The 26,006-nt window shown below is 41.2% G+C and overlaps 1 protein-coding gene across 2 annotated transcripts in view; it reads left to right on the forward strand.

Moving 5' to 3' along the window:
- Window positions 1-26,006, forward strand: part of LOC146003169 (zwei Ig domain protein zig-8-like) — a 614,539-nt gene that overhangs the window by 308,620 nt on the left and 279,913 nt on the right. For both annotated transcript variants that reach the window (XM_083141354.1, XM_083141355.1), the window contains exon 2: window positions 22,111-22,243. In XM_083141354.1, coding sequence (XP_082997480.1) covers window positions 22,168-22,243 — 76 coding nt within the window. In that variant the 5' untranslated portion in view covers window positions 22,111-22,167. The remainder of the gene's footprint in view (window positions 1-22,110; window positions 22,244-26,006) is intronic.

The following is a 26,006-nucleotide window of genomic DNA, read 5'->3' on the forward strand; positions in this document are numbered from 1 at the left end:
ACTACCAAGCCAGCCATGGTTTTATCTGATTTTTCGCTGTCGGTGATTTACCTGTAAGGAATTCTTCGTGTTAAGTAGAATCACAACGAAACCTGTTGCCTTAGAAACGATTTGTACAGTGTAAACGCACCTTTACAATCGTTGCAATCTGCACCAAGTTGGTCATGCGTCAGGTTCTTGTTAGCCTTCATTTCCCAAGTGATGTATGAGGACCATCTATGAATAAGAACAATTTTTTTGGCATTACAGTAAAGACTCATTTATTCGAATTTAATTTAGACTTGGGGAAGATGGCGAATAGATGGATCTAGTGTCAATAACTATCATGTTACTGGCAACTCTGCTGCCAGGCAGCTGTGATCGGATGAGAAGTACAAAGAAGGGAGTCAATCGGTTCAGGTATGCGGTCACTTTGAGTCACCTCTGCTCCTCTGTATGGTTGCGCCTTGCTTCCCTTATGTCTGAAGTATCTATTGTTGATATATTGATATTCTAGGTGTGCCGTTCATAATTTCGTCATTGGATGGCGCTGGAAGCAAGGGTTGGTGCACAGTCTCAACTGTTACGTCAGTCTGTTGCCAGGAGTACCTGTCAAAACGCCTTGGATGTGCAACCGAGTGCGAGTTCTCGTGATATTGGATTTGTGTGGTAAACATGTCGACCTCCAAACCAAATAAGGAGAATGCGGCACGTCCTGCTTTTCTTGTTCAATCAAAAGAAAAACGCGAGTGAATGCCATCGCATCCTTGTGGAAACGTACGGTGACAATGTCCTAACGCAAGACGCGTGAGTGCGTTGGTTTCGACGATTCAAAAGTGGTGATTTCGACTTGAAAGACAAAGATCGTCCAGGCCAGCCGAAAAAATTCCAAGACGCCGAATTACAAGCACTGTTGGACGAAGACGATACGCAAACGCAACAAAAACTGGCAGAGAAGTTAAATGTTGGTCGCCAAACTATATCTGGTCGTCTCCATGCCATGGGAAAGATTCATATTGGGCGACAAGACACGGATAAGTGATTTTGCATCACGACAACGACTCATCACACACAGCGAAAGGCGTTAGAAACACCATTTCTGCACTTGGCTGGGAGTGCTTGTCACACCCGCCATACGCACCAGACTTAGCCCCTTCGGACTACCACTTGTTTTCATCGATGTCTCACACACTTTCCAGCAATACTTCAACAATTACGAAGATGTCGAACATCTGACATGCTGACTGGATCACCTCAAAATGTGAACGATATTTCTGGTAGGGCATCCACAATTTTACGGACAGATGGGCAAAATGTATAGCTAGTGATGGAGCATACTTTGAATAAAGCATTTGTTACCTTTCTCTCCAGATACACTTGTTTTCTTTCGGATCAATTAAGAATTATTAACCGGCACACCTGGTAGTTTATTTTACTTCGCTTTTCTTCGACTTTTAGTTTATCGCAATCATGATATAACGGTCAAATATTGAGTAACAGGTAATTGATCTAATTGCCCGTTATTAAGAATTAATTACAATTGGTAGTATTAAAATCCGTTGCGAATAAAGATGTCTAGCGACTGCCTTAGCCAACGCTAGCTTGCTCAACCACCGTTTTTCGCCCGAATCCGGATTTACTTGTATTCATATGGAGGATAACAGGAAAAGATGAACTTCTAAACCAATGGACCGAATTGGGTGAAATTTTAACCAGCGGACGACCACATCATGAAAGTACAGATTCCAGACTTTCAGCCTAATCAGAATAGAACTACGGAAGTTATAAATTATTAAAAATCCATCGCTGGATACATTGGAAGACGGTACCCTGTTGAGATAGCCCTTGCTGAACGTGTCCAACACAATAGCGGAGGATTTAGCCTAATCTCTGCACGAGGGGCTGATAGCAGAGGTCAAGGGACGGCCTGAGCGTTGACCAGGATAGGAGGACAACGGTCAAAGTACCGAAAACAATAAATAGGTACATAAACATAGAGGCTAGAGCGTCACCACGTTCAAATCTTGAATAAAAGGGTTGATTCGGAATAGGGAGAAGCAGTTTGCCTAGAATCGACACCGGAGTGTGAGCTACGCGCGACCTAGCTGCGAGTCGCGATCAGACTCGTGGTCTGGATTTGTCTTTTACTCGCGTGAGGGTTTAGAGCCATGGAGTAGAGCAGAGTAGACCCAGGGGGTCGTTTCTCCATCGCCGTCAACGCATCCGTGCATATACGTGTGGTTATGTGAGAATAACGCCAGATACGTCCACCTGTGTCAATCGTCCGAAACAACGTCCTAAGTTAGCAGAAGTTAATAACAATTGAAAGCAAAGTTAATGCCGAAGTGCATAACAGCCATTACTAAAGTTAATAACATTTAATATCCATGTGTGTCCATAGGAAACCGTGAATGGCTCATTGTGTATGTTCGTCCCATCGCCTAAGCCACGTATCTACGTACAAGTGACAGCGAAGGACTGACCTATTACTGCGCTAGTTGTCGTATGGAGTCGACAGTGTACGTGTACCGTCATGGACGTGCCAACGAAGTCAACGAGTGAAGCCAGGATCCGATGATGCCAGATGGAGCTGCCGACTGATCCACTTTCGCCAACCAGGATAACAGCGATGTACAACGCTGGAGTGTGGACGCCTTCCAAAACTGTAGGACCACTTTCACCCGACCCAGGTCAGAGGGAAGGCAGCGAAGGTAAGACCCAACCATGTGCGTGTGTGAGAGAGATGACACCAATCTACCGCGAATCTGCGTAAATCAAATCATTGCATAACTTAAATCAGTCCTATGGCATACCTAGACATCCTTATTCCGGCGGACTAATCAACGTTATAGATCAGAGTATATGTTAACAGCTAAACAATAGTTCATTGAAATATATTTGTACCTTCAGAAAAGATAAATGGGTTCGCACAAAGAACAATTATTCACGTTATACTTAAAACCATAAACGGTAAATTGTAAAAGGCAATGTAGCCAAGAAATAGCATGAGTATAGTAACAGGATTAATTAATCTAACATTTGTAATTGTCATATTGTCACAATATGCCATGGAATGCGTGTATGAATGAGAGAGAGAGAGAAAGAGGGCAAGATGTACTGTCTATTTATCTGTGCTTTAATATATGTGTATATTCTGAACCACTGTACTATGTCACGTCATTTCAGGTGCTTGAAAACAAATCCTCCTAGGTTTATTCTCGGTAACTCCGACTGTAGGCACTTATCCTGACCGTCTTATAATTCATGTCATGTTTAATTAGAGTGACAGGTGTGTCACGGGGGAGTGATTCTGCGTTGCTTCGTCGTTGTCGTTGCTTAGCTTAGTTTAGTTTGTTTTTTAAAGCACGTAACAATGAGGATGAGTTATGATATGATGAAATTGATGAACACACACAAAGAACACCCACGCCCAGGCCGGCATCCGACCCCGAAACCCCTGGCCTTGTAGCGCACTGTACTAACCACTTTGCCACGGAGATCGGCTGTAGTATCTATTTATACCACGACTAACGTAGATTCATTCCCCGTAAGGCTTAATAGTTTTGCGATAATATTAATATAATTTATTCTTTCATTTTGGGGGATTTGTTCGATTAATTTCTTCTTTTTCTTCTTCAATTATAAGATAAGGTTTCCGACCGGTGTGAGAGCCTGCACGTGTCGCTCTCCCTTGACGACGGCCCTGAGAGATAGTCAAACATCGGAGATCCCTAAAAGGGCAAACTCCTTCCCATCGAAATCTCAAATTCCTAATCCTTCCTTTCTCAGAGCCTCCGAGGTTACCGGAAAACCCTATTAAAATCTCCAAACCAATTTTCTACCTGATCGTCACGACGTCAGAAAAAATGTCACCCTAATCCAAAAACGAATTTATCACGTAGACGAGCTTAGAATGACATATTACGGAATGCATTATAATCCATCTTTCACCCGACACTTTTCCCCTCAATGCCAGTTAGTGGGGGGGCTGTTTGGCCCCCCTCACCCTTTCAATATCGCCTGAAAATGCTGAAAGAGGTTTAATGCTGCTTAACTGCTTGGCTTCGTAGGATGTCTGCGTTTTTTTAAGGGTGGCCTATCCAGGACCATTTTGCAGTACACGGCCTGTCAATTACATTTTGAGATGGCTGAGTGATTGGGAAGCGGTTGGGCCGCTTGTAACATTTTTATGGCCCTATCGAAAGGCAGCTCGGCATGATTTCTTTCCTCACATCATCGTTTCATTACTTTGGCCGGAATGGGTGTCAAATTTTAGTCCATCGGAAGCCAACAAGTCGTTTCCTATAACATGGCAAATGTGCGTTGAGCATAATATGAGATGTTTGATTTTCAAATATTGTAAAATGGAGTTAACAGGATGCTTCACTTTGCAACTCTCACACATGATGCTTGAGCTGCGTTTATGATACTGGAGATTTCTTGTACCGTAAACTGAAGCTGATATTACTGATAAATTCAATATGTATTATTAGATATATGAAGGAATTAATTTGTTACATTTATATGTATATATGTTAAAATGCCAATAAATTACGAAATAATTATTTTTTTATAATGCATACGTGTCTGTTTAACCTCTGATATTCCTTATAGTTAGAGCCGATGATTACTACGTCACGGTAGCTGCCCAATCTCCTTTCGCTATGGAGTTATGTGACTCTCCTTAATATTACGACTGCAGTGAGCACTTTCAGGACGTGCTATCGGAATATGAAATGTTAATTTTCATACCTTTTGCCAAAGTTTATTGTTATTTTCTCTTTAACAGCACTCACATCGGTGTAATTCTAGTGTCACATACAGAAACTCGATACAACAAACTTTTGTTTTAAAAGTATTTTCTACAGATTTCGCAACTTCATCTACAACACAAACCTCATCGCTTCTTCTTACACGTCATTGCTCTAGCAACTGATTCAATAACAGACTGGATAGTTCTCGAAATATTTCGAAACCGGAAGTGGCTTCGGTTTCCGGTGTTGAAGTTCTGGTATCTTAGACATTTTATAAACTTAAAGCCAAAAACTATAAATTTGAAAACAACAACTAAAAAAAACGTAAATTTACGTAACAACTCATCTATGTGGTTACAAATTTACTTACGATTCAACATGAATTTGGTGCAACAAAGACACACCCCATATTTTCCATCTTTCTTGAAGCCTCGTGCTTTGTAACCAATACAAATTTAATTCCGCGGCAGTTCGTAAGAGAGAAAACACGTTCTGAAGTTTATTTCTGCGCTTCAGCGCAATTAAGGGCTATGTTCGACTGCGCGAAACCCATCGGTTGGTTCCATCTCCTGCGTAACCATGGCTTGCTCAATCTCGTGTAAATCGTACCTCAACGGTTGTGTTAATTTGTGGTTGTGCGGTTCCCGTTTCCTGAAATCTAATCCTCTTCCTATAGGATTCCGATACGGAACAACGGGTGTTTAGATCCCGTCGCTCGGTTGCTAGACAAATGGCGGGATGCTGTGTTTTCCTTGGGTCTCTCTCTTAGCTGTGTTTGGAGAGATGCAGGAAGAGAAGCCATGTTCAGTACGTACCGTTTCTTATTCAAAGTGATGGGTAAACTTAAGGTGTTATGTCGCGTACAAACAGAAAACTAAATGCTCTTTACAGATTGATTGAATTAGGTTTATTTTACGTCACTTTTCTGCTTCTTTTGAATAATAACGACGATGAGGATAATGGTTATTTGATGAAATTGATTAGGGACACTCACAAAGAACACCCATCTCCAAGCCGAGATTTGATCCTTGGACCCTGGCGCCTTAGCGCGCTGTGCTAACCACTCCGCCACGGAGATGCAAAGAAAACTAAATGCATCAAGTATCTGATGCACCAGAAACGCATAGCTTGATGCACTAAAGTATGTTTCTTTGGCCATCGCTAAGAATCCGGTTTACAGTTAGATGCAATTTTTTTATGTCGTTTGTAAAGGAAATGCCAATGTGCATCATAAGTTGCAAGGAGATTATTCAAGCAACACAAACACACACACACACACACACACACACACAAACGGATAGTAACAAAAAATAATGCCTTTCCAGTGGTCACCTTGCGATGCTACACACTTATCGAGCGAGCAGTTGAGAGTATTGGGAAGATCAGGAGATTTTAAGTACAATTTATGCATAGATAGGCTAGTCGGGACTAATCGTTATAACCTACAGTTTAAAGTGGGATCAGAATCACTATATGCCTCCACCGCGTATCGAACCCAGGACCCCTTGATTACAAGGCGACGTTGTTACCACTACACCATCTGGGAGGCACTAAATGTTTTTTCTACTATTACGGCGGCCGATCCTAATGCTGGCAAGGGGAGGCGGGGAAGCGACCAATCCAGCACGATAAGAAACGCAGCAGCCAGTAGAGCGGGGTTCACGTAGTACTTCTTCCCGCCGCGTCGTGTCTCTCGGTGCCTCTGCCGTTGTCTGTTTGGTGTACAGTGTAAGCCCCGCTCCCCCTTCCCTTGCCAGAACTAGAACCTGCAGCCGTAAGAGTGGAAAATTCCTATAGTATTTGGAAGGATGTCTTGTCTTGTGTAGTATCACAAGGTGACCACTTAAAAGCCTTTTTTTATGTTAGTATCAGTTTTTGTGTGTGTGTGTGTGTGTTTGAATTAATTTCCAACAAGTGTACAGATTAATTGTTTCTCTTTATTGAATAAATCTCCAATATATGTAGAATATATTCCTTTTACTCTAGTGAAACGTGTTCGTTATATTTCTGCTATTTTAAAACCGTCAGCTAATTTTGCTCATCCATGTTCAAAATCTGACGGTACCGTAATTCCAGCTCCAACATGATTTTTTTTAGATGGAGTACGAATATATTGCCTGTAAATTAGATTGAAGGAGTCTCTTCGAGTTTCAATGGTTCCTACGCCCTTCGCGGTTGCTTCGGCTAACAATTTTCTTCCAATAAGCTGCTAATTACAGCGATGACAGCGCCAGCATACCCGCTCGGCGGGTTCCGCTGGAACGAGCCAGCGTGTGTCAGCCGGGGTGAGTTATGCGCCTAACACGTAAACCACGAAAGCGCGGAGCTCGAAGCGAAATTGAACGCCAGATGCCGTATTTTGCGGTCGAGCGTTGTTGAGGAGTTTTTCTTTTTCACGCAAAGATTGTTTTATGGGTTTCGACTTTCCATTAAACTCGTGTCGGAAACAGGTGATGTACGGACTGAAGAACATGCCCAACTGCACGCAGGAATGCATCAAGGTGCTTTCGTGATGTATTATCTCGCATGTGATGCCTGTACATTGGCACCCGTAAGTGTTTGTTTTACTAAGAAGAGTAGAATACTGGATCAGGTTCCTGAATTGTTCGGATCTCCGAGAACGGGGTACTCTATTCTCGGTTCGGGTACCTGATTATCGGTATCGGATCGGGATATCCACTTCTCGGTCCCGCATGCGAATACCCGATTCTTGGTTTCGGATTTGGGTTCTTGAATCTCGGGTACGGGTATCCGATTCTAGATTTTGCATGTGCGTAACCAAAGTTAGGCTCCTGATATGTTATCCGGTTCTAACTGGACCCGAATATGTTTTGAACCTGGACCCGAAAACTTTTGGGTCCCTATTCTCGGTTTCGGGAACCCGATTCTCGGTTACAGGTACACGATTATCGACTTCGGATCGGGGTATCCGATTACCGATTCCGGACCTAGATATCCACTTCTCGCCTCCGTATCTGGGTAACCTATGTATACTCGGTTCTGTATCGGGAATCCCAGTCTCGGTTCTGAATCGGAAAACCTGGTTCTCGGTTCCGGTTCCGAATCGGGGCACTCGATTCTCGGATACGGGTATCCGATTCTGGGTTCCGCGTGTGCGTGCCCGATGTTCGGTTTCTGATGCGGTATCCGATTCTAAGTCGAACAGGATATTTTCTGAACCTGGGCTTAAAATTCTTTTGGGTCCTTATTCTCGGTTCCCGGTGCCTTATTCTCGGTTTCCGGTACTAGAATCTCGTTGCTGGTACCCGATTTTCTGTTCTGGGTACTAGACTTTCTGTTCCGGGTACCCGATTCTCTGCTCCGGATCCGGATATCCGATTATAGTTTGAGGAACGGAGCACCAGATTCTCGGTTCCTGGTATTCGATTCTATGTTCCGAGTGCAAAATTCTCGGTTCAGAGTACAAGATTCTCGGCTCTGGATCGGGGTATCCCAGTCTTGTTCCTTCCCAATCGAGGTACACGATTCTCGGATCCGGATCGAGTTACCCCAGTCCCGCTCCGGGCTCTGTATACCCGATTCCAGAATCACCGTTATCTGATTCTAGGGTCCGAATGTGTGTACCCATATCTTATGGAAACGTGGTCTACACTTTACGTTTCACGACACTTAACGTATACCTTGTGGGAAATTTATGACTACAACACTGCTTTTTTCGAGATCAAGTCTCTGAAGGAAGAAACAATTCTAGAACATACAAAAAACGAAGCTTCAAAAAATGTGAAGCTCACCTTCATCCATGCTGCAGTCAGTACTCTTGCTTTCAAAAAGTGTAGAGAAAATCCAAACTGAATCTTGGATTGATATTCACTTCTCTCTACGCTGTTTGTTCCTCTTCGGTAAATTCCGTAGCGTTCTAATTGAATATTCTACGTAGGAGCTCCTTGATGGAACACGAATAAATCAAGATTCCATTGGCGTTTATAACCTGCCTTTTACTCATCTCAATTCCTGCTCCAATTTAAGTGGATGCGAAAGGTGGAAGGAAGCAAACGCAATCCACATCTCCTGGATATTCATATTCCGCTCCCCTCTCTAACTTATCGACAGGTTCCTTCCAATGCGTTTGCCCATCTCACCCTTTTTACTGGAATGATTAGTTAGTGAAAGGTTATCATAGGAGCAGGATTTCAGGTTCTCACGGAGCAATTTCCCCGTCCGCTCCTGCGTGAATATGCCTTTTCATCCATCGCGCCAGATCCTGAATATATCTATTACCTAAATTATCCTCCGGTTGTTGGGCCTGAAGGATGCTCACAATCTCATCTCTATCTTTGACGAGATTTCTATGTGATTTCCTCTTAAATGCTTGGCTTTTCTAACATGTGATATTAAATATTAAAAGATAAAGAAATAAGATTAATTCTCAGTCTAACGATAGCATGTACATCTTTGTTTTATCAGTAGTTCAACCTAAAATAAAACACAGCCATTCCTTTTAATTGTGAATTAAATTCTTGAGCTAAGTTTGCAATAAAAGAGTTCTTGCAGAAAACAAAATTCACGTTTGATTTTTGTTACTTAGCATCGTTATTCTGCCACTTTTGACTAATCTCGACAATGAGGATGAGTGATGATAGATGAACACCCATGTCCAGGCCAGTATTCGAAACCAGGACCCTTGGAGTCGTGGCGCTGTGCTAACCACTCCTCCACAGAGGTCGGCATATATACTATATTTAGTGTTGGCCATAAAGAATACACAAACACACTTTCAACTGAGGTGAGAATCCGAGTTCAAATAATTCTTATCTGAACTAGCAATATATAAATTTTTGCTTGCGATGCGGCAAATACGTAATTCTTATCTCAACTTGGGGAACATAAACATTTTGTCTCAGTTGGGAGTAAATTATTTTCATCTGGACTAGGGATACCTTTCTGTGTGTCCTGAAAAAAAATATCTGAACTGGAAACGTATAACATTTTTGCGTACTGGGAACATGGACCTTTTGTCTGAATAAAGAATAAACCTAGGTAAATTGTCCATCACCATTTTCAATATTCACAAAATTGTATTTCATACGTTGTTTTAATACAGGGCTGGTGAACACACTTTGTTTGTGGAAAAGCGCTCTCGTATGCACGTCTGGACTGCAGAGCGAGGAACTGTACTGTAGCTTTGGAAGAGAGGTGGAAAGTTAAGATAGGAGGCTTCGCCGGTCGCATTCGTGCAGTTGAAAACTGATATGTGACTGACAGTGCAGCGTGCCCCCCACCAAACCCTTTCCCCATGTGTTAGCTGCTGGACGTACCCCTCCCCAACGCAAGCTGTTCAGCGCTCGCTGACCTTCACGCGAGATGCTTAATCCGGCTTGCATGCGTGTCCAAATTGGACACGAGGTTTATGAGTAATCTGTACATAATGCAGTTGAAACTGAAATAAATATCTTAACTTGATTAGAAATTTTAAGCTGCAAAACGCATTTTCCTAATAGCAACCACAAAACTATGCAAATTTCTTCAGATAAAATAAATGTGTGTAATAAAGAACTACTAAAGTTTATGTGCATATAGCATACTGAACAAAAAAAAGACAATCTTTTACAAAAACCTAGGTGCTGACATCTGTATTCATTTCACCGAAACTACGCTCTTTTTAACTAACTGTGAAAGAATACCACAAATCCCAGTTTCATTTACCTGACATCTACAGTGACACACCTCAGCCCCAAGCTCAGAGAAACCGCAACAGAAATAAAAATAACTGCATACGTTGGTTCGAGATCTCCGTCGCATAATTTATGCAAATTTCGTTGCACAGTTCGCCGCAACGAAGAGAAATAGATGCTTAATTTTCTTTCTTCTTTGCTTTTTCCCTCTCTCTCTCTCTCTCTCTTTCCCTTTATCCGGAAGCTCAGGATATCTTGTGGAGGAAAGGGAGCCTCATCTTGGTCCTAGAGTTGTGCCACTTAGGGCAGAGTTATAGCTCGTCGTCTGTAAAGAAGCGGAGTTAAGGCGCGGCAACGTGCTCCGAAATATCCCGCGGGAGTTAAGGCGCCTGTACACAAAAGGTATGGCATTAAATATGGAAATAACCCTCCAGTCAGAAGAAGCATTTTAGCGCCTTCTGGATTAAAGGGTCCGGAACCAAGTTAAGGGAACAAAGGGGGGAAAGAATTGACGATGTGGGGGGCTTATTTTATGCAGTGCCGGGCTCGGAAAAATAATACATATGTGCGATAATCTCTGCGTGTGAGGTACACACGCTGAGAGGAAAGAGATGGAGATTTTGGTGAGGTATTATGGGAGTTGTTTTCGTTGATGTATGTCCTGTTTTACCTTCATGGTGTTTGGATTTTAGTAGTTTTGGTTCCTTGTACTGTGGTTCTCAGGATTACTCGCAAAAAGACTTTGCAAGAAAAATTCTACGTGGGGCTGTTCATTAATTTGTTTGACAACATATCTTTACTCATCTGCATAATGTTGATGGTGTTTCTCAAAGTAGTCCCCAGTCTCTCAAAGACATGCTGGAAGCTGTATTTTGATACAGTAGGTCCTTCAGAATCGCCACCGCAGCTTTCACTACTATTTCTGATGACGGAAAATGTCTCCTGGGAAGGCGTTTCTTCAAATTAATGAAAAGACAAAAGCCGCAAGGGGCTAGGTCTGGACTATAGTGAGGATGAGGAATACACTTAAAATAGTTCTCTTCGCGATATATTCAGAAAATGTTTGCGATGTGTGGCTGTGCATTATCCACCGACCGCGCACAAACACGTCTCATGCGAAATTCTTGTTACCAACGTGTGGGTGGCACGAAATGAACTTTTCAGTATTTCTAATCGTACTCTTAACGTGATCCGACGATCTTCTCGCAGTGACAGCATCGACACTGAACGGAGCTCCGGATACACCTTCCTTTAAAATTGATTGCTTCCCCTCTTTAACCATTTTAAATCACCTTCGAGCTGTACCATAGGGAAGAACAGGTAACTAATGATTTGTCGAGACGAAAGAAAAACTTCAACGCAGCGTAATGTTCGTCGCATGTGCTGAACTGAACATGTCTCAACCTGCACGGCTGTTCCAGGCGCACAACTCAAGTCAAAACAAAGCAACTAGTACATATTAAGGTAACAACTTAACATAAATAAAATTTTTCCTCCATAAATTATGTGAATTAAAATATATATTAATCATTCTTTATTGAACAGCCCACGTGTGTTTTCTATCCTTGCTACTTCCCTTTGATTCCACCACACCATTGTCCTTAAACTCTTCAGTATCTCGCTCTGTGGGGAAAGAGCCCCTCTTCCCACCTCCTGTTTCTTCCAGGCCGACCTCCGTGGAGGAGTGGTTATCACAGCGCTACGACGCCAGGAATCCCTGGTTGGAATCCCCGTCTGGGCATGGGGTTTTTATGAGTCTCCCTTCATCATATTACCACTCCGCATATTAAGGCGTAGCCAAAAGTGTTTCGCCATCCCACATGAGCGCTTCTTTGGAAAGTAAGAATGTGTTTATAACATATTGTTACCTTCTAATATACATACATACACACACAGACACACACACACACACACACACACACACACACACATATATATATATATATATATACATATATATATATATATATATATATATATATATGTGTGTGTGTGTGTGTGTGTATATTATATATATATGTATGTATATTATATATATATATATATGTATATATATGTATATATATACATACATATATATATATAATATACATACATATATATAATATACACACACACACAAAAACACACACACACACACATATATATATATATATAAGGGGGATCAACTGAAACCCGTTCAGTGGTCATAATTCGTGAAATAAATTTTATTTCGAGCTGAAACTGGTACACTGTCTAGAGGCGTCTATGGTTAGCGCTCAGTAAAAATATTGTTCAGAAGAAGTCACCATGAGCGTTAAGACACTTGTCCCACTGTGTCACTAACTTACAAATGCCGTCCATGTAAAATTGCGAAGGCTGAATGTCAAACCAATCACGCACAGCGTCCTGAACTTCAGCGTCAGACTGAAATCTCTGACCTTTCAAAGCCTTCTTTAGAGGCCCAAAGATGTGAAAGTCACAAGGTGAAAGGTCAGGGCTGTAGGGCGGGTGTCGCAACATTTCCCACTTGAATCGTTGAAACAAATCCTGCACTTGGTTTGCAACGTGTGGACGCGCGTTGTCATGCAACACAATGACTCCAGCGGTCAATAAACCAGGCCTTTTGTTTTTGATGGCTCTAAGTAACTGTGTCAAGGTCGCACAGTAGCGTGCGGCGTTGATGGACTGTCCTGGTTCCTTGAAGTTGAGCAAAAATGGTCCATGGCAATCAAAGAACACAGACGCCATAACTTTCCCCGCAGACGGTTGCGTCTTGAACTTTTTGGGACGTGGAGATGAGGAGTGTTTCCACTGCATAGTGGAAGACTTTGAAATCGGTTCAAAATGATGGCACCAAGTTTCATCCTCAGCAACAATGCGCAGCAAGAAGTCGTTACCTTCCGAATGGTAACGTGACAAATGTTCAATGGAGCATCCCATACGCTCCAACTTTTGGTCCTCCGTCAGTACCCTGGGTATCCACTGCGCGCACACTTTATGATAACCCAGAGCTTTCACAATTTTGTGAGCAGTACCATAAGCCATCTTTAACTCGTTCGCTATGGATCGAAAACTCATGCGTCTATCTGCAGATATTGCCGCATTCACCTTTTCACACATGTCTTCTGTGGCAACAACATGGGCTTGACCAGGACGGGGATAATCAGTGGTTTGTTCACGCCCCTTCCGAAACATTCTTGCCCAGTCCACCACTGTTGTTTTGGACACGCATGCATCACCATACACGTCTTTCATACGCCGGTACACTTCAGCTGGTTGACAACGTTCGGCACTCAGAAACTGGATGGTCCTGTTTGGACGGATTGGGGATGTTGAAAACCATCTTTCACTCGTTATACCTGCAAAACGGAAACACGTATTAACAACATTCCTACACCCAACACACAGGGACATTAGCCATTACACACTATTGGACAAACAATATCCTCCTACACAACATACCAATAATACATGGAACGAACGGGTTTCAGTTGATCACCCCTTGTATATATATATAGTGCGCGTGCGCGATTTGTAATTAATACACTTACAAGGGAGGTTATCTAAGTGTCCCCTCCGATTTCCATTAAATTTGGCAGGTGTATAGAAGGTCCCAAAGGAAGAAGTACATGTTTTTGTGTTTCAGCTAAAAAACGGTTTTAGGGGGCAACACCCCCCCCCCCGCTCAAATGTCAAGATGAAGAGAAATTGAAGGGGGGATCTGACCCAGAAACCACGTAAGTATGGCATAGGAAGAAACAGGGGGCATAGGGTTCCTCTGTACAAAACAGTAATTTTTCCTGTAGTATTATATGGATGTGAAACTTGGTCCCTTACATTGAAAGAGGAACATAAATTGAGAGTATTTGAAAATAAGATCCTTAGGAAAATCTTTGGACCTAAAAGGAATGAGGAGACAGGTGAGTGGAGAAGGCTACATAATTTAGAACTACATAATTTGTATTCATGTCCAGATATTATTAGAATAATTAAATCAAGAAGACTTAGGGGGGCAGGCCATGTGGCACGAATGGGAGAGGAAAGAGGAGTTAACAGGATTCTTGTTGGGAAACCTGATGGTAAGAGATCTGTAGGAAGGCCAATACGAAGATGGAGGGACAACGTTAAGATGGACCTAAGGGAAATCGGTAGGGATGGAAAAGAGTATATAGAACTTGCTCAAGATAGGGAAAGATGGAAGGCCTGTGTTGCTGCAACCATGAACCTTCGGGTTTAAGAAGGCTGGGGAGTTAGTTAGTTAGTTGAGATACGAAACTATCGGATCCGGATCCGTCTGGCCATCCCTACTCTACAGTACCGCTGTTCGCTCTGAAGTCCACACATGCACAAGAGGAAACACTTCTGTGGCCGGTTGACCAAACCTGGTCTTCCCAAAGGTCTCTTATCTTCGCGTTGCCAGCACAACGCCGCAACCCTAGCTCGAAGATATGCCCCTTCCCCCACTATCCATCTTTTGGGAGAAGAGGGGGAGGTGCTGTTGAGAGTTCACACATTTTCCAGTGGGAAAATATCTTTAAGTTTTACCGGACTAGCAACAATATTCAAAAAACCATCAACGAGTATCCATGCGACTAGAAACGAGAGGATTTCGCTTCAGCACCAAATAGTTCGCACGGATGACACTAGATAGCGTACGGAATTGAGAGCTTCTTCGCTCGAGCGAATAACGCTCGAACTGGCAAAACAAGCGGTATGCACTCGAAGCTCCGTAGTACACGTAATTTGTCTGTGATAGTTGGCCCTCAGATATGGATCGTGAAGTGAAAGACGCAGTGAGATTTAAATTAAGTGAACATAGGCATCATCTACATGTTACAATGTACTTTAGTCTATCTTACCAATACAGTGATTAGGTGAAAATAAAATCGATGATTGTTTGCTGAAACTGCCAGAATGATTATTTTACACTACGACTATTGTCGCATTAAACTGATATTCCCTTGTATACGCCCGAGGGCGAGAGACTCGAGCGAGCACGACCGAGCGAAAGTGGTCCCAGGCAGGACTCTACAAACTTACTTCTCCTTACATAAATACAGCAAAGCACAGCTTCTTATCAGGCAGCTTAACTAATACTATCCACTCTATATCTGAAAACTCCCAACTGGATGTAATATATCTCGATTTTTCGAAAGCTTTTGACTCCATATACCATAATTACTTGCTACATAATAATCTCATCGATTCAATATTCATGTAAAATTTCTCTCTCTGCTCAAACATTACCTCCAAAATAGGCAACAAAAAGTTGTCCTTTCCGGAACCTCTTCTTCTTATCAAGCTGTATTTTCTGGTGTACCCCTTCTCTTCGTTCTGTATCTAGATGACCTTCCAGAATATCTTTCCGACTCCTGTAGAAACCTGCTTTTATTTGCCGACGATTGCAAAATATACAGTAAAATATCAGGGGTATGGCACTTCTGCAAAAGAAGAGGTGCGAAATATGGAACTTAAAACTTAACCCTCAAAAATGTACTACAATGACCTTTTCCTTGAAGAAACACACATTAAACACAAAATACTTCATAAACAATAATTGTGTTCAAAGAGTTGCCACACAGAAGGACCCCGGCGTCATCTTTGATGAGAAACGTTCCTTTTCTGAACACATCTCCGCAGTCGCAAAGGGTTCCATGCATATGTTTGGTCTACTCTGCCTATTTACCGAAATAAACAACCTGTCAGTTTTCAGCACTTTTTACAAATCATTCGTTTCACCTAAAATTGAATATTGTTCTCCGATCTGGTCTATGGCATGCCCTTCAAATTTAGATAGGCTAAATTCTGATCTAAATTTCTTCCTGGCCATTGTTCGTTACCGAATTCCATCCACTAAACACCTACAAAAGCCTATTCTTCTGAAAATTTTAAACATCCAACCACCTCACGAGAGAGACAAACTGGCAGACCATGTATTCCCGCAAAAGATGGTTAATGGTAACATCAGAAGTGACCGTCTTCTGCAGGAAATTACCACTCAGACGCCAAGGTTATGCCTCATACAGCATTCCCTGCTCTACAGACTACCCAGCTAATTCAACAAGTTAACAGGCCAAATATACATTTTTGAAAATCAGGCACATTTCAAAAGGCTGTTGTACAAAAAAATGTAAGGTTCTTTATTGTATCTAACATTTTTTTGTTTGTTGTATTTCTTATATATATATATTTAATTTCCACTGTTATACATTCCAATGTAAAGTGACCAATGCTGTATTTGGAATTCTTTGTTAAATAAATAAATACTCTAGTAGTGACATATTAACGACTTTCTCTTGGGAGTTGGATGACAGTTTTCAGCTTTCATCCCCTATCGGAGATTTATTATTAGCTTACATTTACCGCAGGGGTGCGACTGCTTTATTTTAGAAGTCTAGAGGGATGATTATCACTTACTCTTGGGTAGTCATTTATTTTTCGATTTAAACTTCCGCCTCTACCCCTAATCCACCAATGGAATAGGGTATTGTCATCTTGGAAACGGTTTTGTTCGGAAATATCATCTGGACCGCGGGATAAATCCCATGTGTCAACGGAGTAATCTGACCACGTATTGCAACAATGAGGGCGACAGAATACCAGAATGTTGCTGTTCGAATCATCAAAGAGACCCTCGCTTCGTGGTTGAAATGAGCATTCTGGATTGCAGGCTTTGGCTTAACGTTTTCCAAAAGCATAGGCTCTTCATGTTCTCTACGGTGGGAAGACCTGTGTAACCATATCACATATTTCCACTTGTCTGATGATCAGATTATATGGTCGTTGTACCATCATTTAAGCATTATTTCACTAATCGGAGGTTTAGTGATTCAAACCCTATCATGAATGCTGGATTTCTGTAGCTCAAATCGGAGTTATATGAGTTGTCACTTTTGAATTATTGTTTTTGTGGGGGAGATGTGTAGTGTGATACACTAACGTTGTACACAGTGGGCCAAGAGTCTCGATCGGATAATACAGGGTGGTCTATAGTCATGAGACTTATTTTATTCTGTATTTTCAGATAGTAGGAATATTCTAACATTTTTCACATGCATTGTATTTCAAAGCCTGAGGTTGGAAGTTTAATTTAATTCAATTTTCATTTTGTTTGTTCTAATAAATTGTGGTGCTGTAGACTCCGGTGGAAAATGCATATGCAGGCGAAGAGTTCCTCACTGGTGGAAGCTTCATCATTAGATCACAAAGGCGGTTCTGGAAACATTTCAAGAAGTGTGAAGCACCATCTCAGTCCGGCGTGCTGTGAAAACATCCTTGAAACAGATAATGCTTAGAAACTTAAATGTCTCGTAGTGCGGAGAACATTTAACGCCTGGCGAATACGGTCGACCAATATCTCACCTGTACAATCACTGCTGAGCACTTAATTGACATGTTAATCACATTTATTGTTCCCCCAAATGAGGTGGTTCAGTCTTACATAAATGTGATGCAACAAGATGGTTCCACTAGTCATAGAGGACTAATGTCAATGAGAACCCTTCAAGTCCATTTTCCCGCTCCCTTCGTTTTCAGATTCGGCAACATCAATTGGTCATCCAGATTACCAGATGTAGCCTTTCAGGACTACTTCCTGTAGGGTTACCTACACCACAAGATTCAAAACAACTGCTGAAGTCAAGAGAAACGTATGGAGGCCTATAATTGCTGCACCACAGTATGACTTCGAGAGCCCAAGGATGTTCTCGTCAAGTTGGTGCCCATCTATGGGATGTTATATTCAAACGATGAACAGTGCTGTAAACTCGTGTATCTTGGTTATGCGTTACATAGAGCTCTTAATAAATGTCCTTGTTCCATTACTAGAAATGTGCATTTGTGAAATGTGTCCCATCAATATGGACCACCCTGTATTTGTAGTGCAACAGCGAATTATTCGCAAGAGAAATTGACGTAAAAAGTTGTCGTAGGTTGAGAGGATGTTTACCCTTGTCACATACGTTGTGTGTCATCTGTTTCCGATAGAGGTCCGTCCGAATGCTGTAGTTGAAAAACCACGTTGCGTCGGCTTGCGTTACTCAAGTTTTATTATTGTGTTTACTTTCACACAAATGTTTTTGAATCCACTTAACATTAAATGCTTTCTTTGTTATATTTCAGACATTACACAATACATTCTCATAAGAAGAACCGACCCTCAAAAATCATGCGTACAAAATTACTTAGAACCTGATATGCCCAAATACCATTTTAATTTTAGTTATCTTGTAGAATAAATAATTTTACATGGTAATATTAAGACGTGCTCTAGTGTAACCACCTTCGCAAATTAGCCATAAGCTGTCGTAGATTGATAGGATGTTTACCGTTGTCACATCTCTTGCTCCACGCCCCCAATGTATTTGTAGACACTGCTAGGATATCTCCGATGCTACAGTGTAGGAACATTTTTCCAGCTCCTACTGTTGTCTAGGATTACTACTGTAGGAGTTGGGAGTCCTGTCCAATGCTGGTCGTGTTCTACATTTGATTTCACGCCTTTGTCAATTGGAGCTACGCAGAGACCCGGATTTGCTGTATTATTGTTGTTATGATAAGACCTTTCAAGCGACATATTCTTCGACCCCCCTTGCTATTTGAAAACATGAGTCGACCCCAGCCTACCCCCTTGTGGGTGATCGGGTAGGGAATGGTTGGCCTCAAAACGTTTTCCCCTGAACATCATGGAATACGTGTTTCACCATTTCTTCCTATTTACAGCCGTTCTCACAATACCCAGGGGGTGAGACTTTATGGACACCCTGTGTGTGTGTGTGTGTGTGTGTGTGTGTGTGTGTGTGTGTGTGTGTGTGTGTGTGTGTATTGATGTAGGACCATATATATATATATATATATATATATATATATATATATATATATATATATGATATACGTATATATATAATACATGTATGTAATATCTAATGGTGCCTGCATTGTCATATAACAGAGAATATCCTCTATGTAAGAAAAAATTGAAAATTAATATGAAATTTCTGAATATGCATGGGCAGAGACTCTAATGCATATGCTTGTCGCTTTAAATTTTTCTCAGAGTTAAAACATTATCTCAATAGGAAATATAGGAGGTTTACAACATATACCTTTAAAAAATCAGCTAAGAAATTATGAAGATTAAGTACTTCTCTTCTACTCACTTGACTAATGTGCGCCGTTAGCGAGATTATAATGTGCTTTATGTTCTTCCTCTAACAATAACTACTCGCCTTCGATGTCCTGTGCTGCAGGAATTAAACCGCAGTAACTTCGGCTTTCGAACACAATCTCGACAAATCCGAACTTTGTATTTGCTCGGATTAGGACGTTACCCGTTTTCTGCACGTTTTAAGGCGAAACGATTCGTGAAATTTTTCCGTCCGTAAATTTCAAGCTCGAGAGATTTCAGGGCTCCGTGGAATAATCTGTTTTTAATTTCGATTCCTGCGTCGTTCCCCTTTTTTTTCTTCTCTCGGTGGGGGTTTTCCACGGTACCTAAAACTGTTTCCTCTTGGCCACTCCATTAATCAGGGACGAATTCTTCTTCTTGGGAGGGAAGATGTTTGTAGTTTGGTACATAGAAACTCGGTGCAGTCAGAAATAGAAAGTTTAAAAGATGGGTTAATAATATCGGTGAGCTTTTCTTCATATAACTATATGCTAATCGAAGCTGGAGCTAAGGTTTGATGGGGAATCCAACCCGTTGGGATGTATTTCCAAGGAAAACCGAACCAAGCATTAGGTTTCCCTGCTCTCAGTCAATATAATAGACCCTTTCCGCACGTAGCGCCTAACAAGGATAATCACACAGACAGCATACGACACACACGAGCCCCAAAGAGAATTATATTGCTTATGAAACCAGTCGCAAGAGCCCCGATAGTGTGGAAAATGCAGTCCAGGATAAACTATTTGCAGATGATGTTGCCATTTTAAAATATTTTCGAGGGTGTCAGTACGTAGACCACAAACCTATATCTTAAAAATAATAAGTGAGATATTGACTTGAAAATCGTTTTTGTTTTGCAACATAATGTCCACTAACATTGATACACTTATCCCGTCGCTCTACCAGTCTCCCAAAACCTGCTGCATTAAAGTCTTTGGGCTGCTGTCCCAGCCACAGTCGCACATCACCTTCAACATCTTCATCATCCGCGAAACGATTGACTGTCCTTACGAGCATTTATCGACCCATTAAAATGCATCGCAGCAGAAGTTCTCAGCAACCAAGAAACGAACAATTACACGCATTATTCTATCAATAGATGTATTTGATGTGTATGAATTTAATTAATTTGATGCACCACTAACTCCCAAAGTTAATATTCCACTTAAACTATCCATGGATATTATAATCCAACAAACAATTATCAGTATTGTCATTAATGATATTACAAATAAGACATCCACTATCAATAGGAGTTATATTAATTATCCAAACTATTGTAGCCTCTGACTTCATCAACATTTTTAAAAAATATAGTCTATATGACTTGTTTGTATTAGCCGGCCCCGTGGCGGAGTGTTTAGCACATCGCGCTACGACGCCAGGGGTCCCGGGTTTGAATCCTGGCCTGGTCATAAATGTTTGGGAGTGTTCATTCATCAATTTTATCATATTATCACTCATCCCCATCTTTGCAAATTAGCCGAAAGTGGCACAAGAAGTGAGATAAAATAAATCAAATCAATCAATCAATCTTAATATTAAATATACTTGTCGAATTTATTTACGCAACAAGCGTCATTCCAAAAGAAATATTTAAGTTAAGAATAATTATACTGCCCATAGCCTTAATAATACTTTATATACTTGTGGACCCATTACACTGCTATACACTACTATAATATGAGAAGCCAAAATGTCTCCATCAGGAATAAAATTATGTAATGAATCTATTATAATAACGACTATTATAACAGCGAAATATTTACTCATTACATTAATTGCAATTGTTAACATTACCAGTTCAACTCAAGGCCATCACGTTTGACCAAATATATAGTGAGTATATAAGGAGAAATGAAGGTGGTTCAACTATTTTTTATGCAAGAAAGTTCTGTTCTTTGGCTAAAATGCGCTTTACCTTTAACATCCATTTTCAGAGGATGGAGATTAAGCTAATGAGAAAGGAGATGCGACACATTCAATATCTTAATATTCTCCTGAAGCTATCCGCACTGTGTTCGCATGTGGGTCGTCCCCTATTACTGCGGAGGAAAGGATAGGTATAAATAGGGCGCAGTTAACCCTTTCCTTTTCTCCTCCTCTTTACTCGCATCTGAGGTGATTAGATACTCACGGGGCAATACCTGAGCGAGCGCATCATGGGAAGGACAAGGAAAGAAGATGAAGGCCAAATATGGAGAAGGTAATCTTGGGGGTCTTTTCTAAGTTCAGCTTTGCCGGTAAACCCTCCCCACTTTTCCACGTTTTTTTCCTTTCCTCTTTCTGAAGTTATTGCAAGGATCAAGATATCCCATTTTTGCCTTCGAATCTTGGAAAGAGACTTCTCTTTCGAGAACTTCACTGTTCTTGAAGCAAAAGGGAGGAGAAGAAGAGAGGAGAAAAATAAAATAAGAGAAGTGAATTTGAGACTCTCTCTCCCCCTCCTCCCTCCAAAGCGAAGACACTTAACGGAAGATTGCTTGTCTATAGCATTAAGCCCTCTGTGTTTTTGGACCTTTCATCACAATGCCTGTTTCTTTTAGTTCTATCGTCAGATTTTTCTCACGTTGTTCTTTTTCCTTCATTTTTGCAGGGCAGAGTATCGGCCTAGCTATGACGGTGGACGACCAATCAGCCAATCCTTGACGCGATGAGAGCCCTGTGGCTTCTTCTGATTGGCTGTATCGCCATGCGGTTTCTCTACGTCAGATGCGCCATCAGATCAGGTTAGTGTTCTATTTTTCTTTAACATACATGTATATTTACCCACATTGTTTCATCATACTCTGTTTGGATTGTAATTTACGCATATTCTGAGTAATAACTATTGGATAGTGTAAAAAGTAGTTTTAGGGCATTTTCTTGTTGAAAATAAAATGTTACAATTAAAGGTTTCAGTGTTGCTGTTGAAGGCTTGAATATAACCCTTGAAATGCTGCAAGTTACCCTTGAGAGGTTGAATGTTACCCTTAAAAACCTGGATTTTTGGATTGAAAGGCTAGAATGTTCCCCTTGAAAGACTGGAACTTTTTCTTTGAAAGGCTGCAATGTTGTGCATTGTTGTCACCGAAAGGCTGGAATGTTGCCCTGAAACCCTGAAAACCCTGGAATGTTTCTCTTGAAAGCCTGTTGCCCTTTGAAAGACTGGAATGTTCCCCTTGAATGGTTTGGAATGTTTTCCTTGAAAGTCTACAATATTGTATCTGATACGAATGTTGCCATTGAAAAGCTGCAATGTTGTCCCTGAATGCCTGGAATGTTGCCGTTGAAAGTCGGAAATGTTTCTCTTGAAAGCCTGTAATGTTTTCTTGAAAGCCTGGAATGTTGCCCTTGAAAGTCTCAAATGTTGGTTTCAAAAGGCTGGAATGTTGGCTTTGCAAGGTTAGGATATTTGCTTTGAAATTTTAGAATGTTGCCTTGAAAGACTGGAATGTTCTCCTTGAAAAACTACAATGTTGTCCCTAAAAGGCTAATTTGATCAAAATTACTTAAATTTATTTAAATTGGTCAGAATTGCTAAAAAGAAAAGTCTGATTTTGTAGGATTTGGAATAGAAAATGATTTGGTGAGAATTAACACAAAACATGTAATTTGCTCGGAACTGCTGTAAAATTCCCATTTGGTCAGTATTGCTGTGAAAATATGATTTGGTCAGAAGTGCTAAAACGTTCATATTTTTCATATTTACTAAAAATTCTGATTTGGTCATAATTATCAAAACATCTGATTTGGTAATACATTGAGAAAATCCTTCTGAATTAGTGAATACTGTGTTGTAGAAGGAACATTTGATTTTGCCTGTTTAAACAAATGTTTTATCACCAACATCTAGTTTTTCGCTAATGAAACATATACTTTTCATGTATTGTGAATATATGAAGATGGATCATTATGGATTTTCTAACGATAGAAGCGGCCCCGGCGCCCACCCAGCGTCCAATAACATGGGTACCTGGGGGAGACCCTGGGGGGTAAAGGCCGTCAGGGGCGTGATGCTGATCACATCTCCCCCACTCACGACCGGATCAAGAAAGTGTGGGGCGTTAACCCCACACCCCCTATACGCCTTCATGGCGTAGTGCTATGCACAGGGGAGCACTTTACTTTTTTTTTTACTTTACTGGATCATTATGGCGATGTATGCGCAGGCATTGAAAAAATCTCAATCCTTGTATTTATACGTTAGTGGTTTGAAGCTACACAGTGAGCTGGTGGGATTCCAAAATAACGCGAACCTACGGGGAAAAAATGCTTTAACCCTTTCGCTCCCTGAAATATCGAGGAAAGTCAATAAAATTGTTTATCCCCAGAGGGTGACGCTGAGTCTGTACTGTTGTCTAATTAGAATTTCCATTACCCAAGTCCCTGGAGGCAGTCTTGTGCACACACAGGGAGACGCATGTTTTTCCTTTACTGTAGAGCTGGTGTTTTGCTTTCATAATAAAAGAGGATCATGTGTGTGTGTGCGTGTGCTTGTGTGTGTATATGTGTACACACAACGATGTTTGGGTGGATGTTGCTATGGGGGAGCGTGTACCAGATTTCCCCGGGGAGAATTTAATTATCCCGTGGTTCTAGATGAAGGCTAGACAGATCAAGATGATTTGGGCCGTGTTCATTTCCGCTCGTGGACCAAACTTCATCTTTGTAGGCTCGGTAGCTTTAGAAATTTATATATTTCCCCTACTTCGCGCCACTTTGACTTTTCGCGACGATGAGGATGAATGTCGGTCACAAGCAAAAATAAAAAAATGCCAAGACCACGACTTGAATCCGTATCTTTTGGTGGTGGGATATGTAGATTACTTTACACCACAAATGCGATAGCTGTCATTTTGATCGTTTCGATGCCTTTATTTTTATACCCTCAAATAATTCACTTTAGAAACACTTTCTGAAATTTACGTCTTCATGTAGATATAAAGCTCAAAGAGTCTTTTCAAGTAACTGGGGTCCCGGGTTCGATACCCGGTGGAGGCACAAGTGGTTCGGATCCCACTTTAAACTGTAGGTCCAGTCCCGATTAGCCTTACTGTGCATAAAGTGGACTTAAAACAACAAATCAATCAATCAATCAATCAAGTAACTGGGGAAGTGGACTTTCATTTCTATCTATAATTACTACATCCGTTCATTTAGACCGATGTCATTTCTTATTATGTCATATATCATCCTTCAGAAATCAAATTAAACATAACTAGGTCATTCCCGGAAAACACAAGAAACATAGGCGTCCGCACGGGGGCCAAGGGGGGACAAATCCCCCCCCCCCTAATCACGGACGTCCGCAGATTTTTTTTCTACGGAGGGACAAGAAAGGTATTTTTCCATGAGGCATATTACCCCGATTATAGTGTTGCACCCTCAAAATACATCCCTTGAATTTGAAATTATCGCATTCCTGCATCCCCATTGTAAATTACTATGACTGAAATAAAATTATACGTATGAAAATGTACTTTTAGGTTGACACTCGATTTCAAAGGGGGAGATGTGGCCATCCTTGCCCCCCTTCCAGACGTCCATACCCCTATTTTTATTATATTTTTACCTAGAAATTTAGGATAGAGGAATCTTATCGCTTTTATTAAACAATATTATACTCTTAAAAAAATTAAGTATTTTCAAACCGATGGAAGTTCAAAGCAAAATGGAATTAGTTTTCACGTCTATCTTGCATTATTTCTTCCAGACGGCCAAGAGCACCTGAAAGGGGACACAGAGCTGCAATTGCCCCTCGATTTAAAAATACATTTCGTACAATTTTCTTCCTCACTTCGCTCGCAATATCTGCTTTCTTGCAGTCTTGTCAAGTTCAGAGTTGTAGCTAGGAGTCGGCCGGAGTTGGTCCTGGACGCCGAACGGTCTAAATGAAAAAAAAAATGTTAAAGAGAATGGCATGGCGCTCCATGAAAATGTTTGCGCCATATTAAATCAATACTGTTTTCAGTTTGCAAAAATTTCGATCTAAATTTTCTTTTCTGTGCTGCATTGTATATTACCAGGGAGGTAAATTAAAACAACTAAGAACTAGATACTGCTAAACGGTCGGGTGGGGGGTGGGTTCCCAACTGAACTTTCATCAATGCTTTTGCCACCCTAATCAGAGGGGCTGCGCACGCCTATGACAAGAAAGGAATGTTTTTTATGAAACTATCTGGATTGTAAGATGAAGAGCAGATTTCATACCCTATACTTGATGGACATCAATTCAATTCTCTTCACACATCAACGAATGTATGCATGAATGAATGATACGCTTCATTTCACTTGTCGTTTTGGCTAATTGCAAAGATGAGGATGAATGTTGATAAATGAAGGGACAATGACAAACATATATGGACAACACACAAGTCCCATAGAGGGTTATATTGGCCATGAATCCAGACGCCAGAGCCTCGCTTGTCTGCAAAATGCAATCCAGGGTAGTACGTGGAACCGAGGTTGACATTTGCGTGTTTAAGAATGGGTCACCGCTTACACCCCCAA

This window comes from Lepisma saccharinum, chromosome 19, assembly GCF_977018435.1.
Source record: "Lepisma saccharinum chromosome 19, izLepSacc3.1, whole genome shotgun sequence".
In the NCBI taxonomy this organism is placed as follows: domain Eukaryota; kingdom Metazoa; phylum Arthropoda; class Insecta; order Zygentoma; family Lepismatidae; genus Lepisma; species Lepisma saccharinum.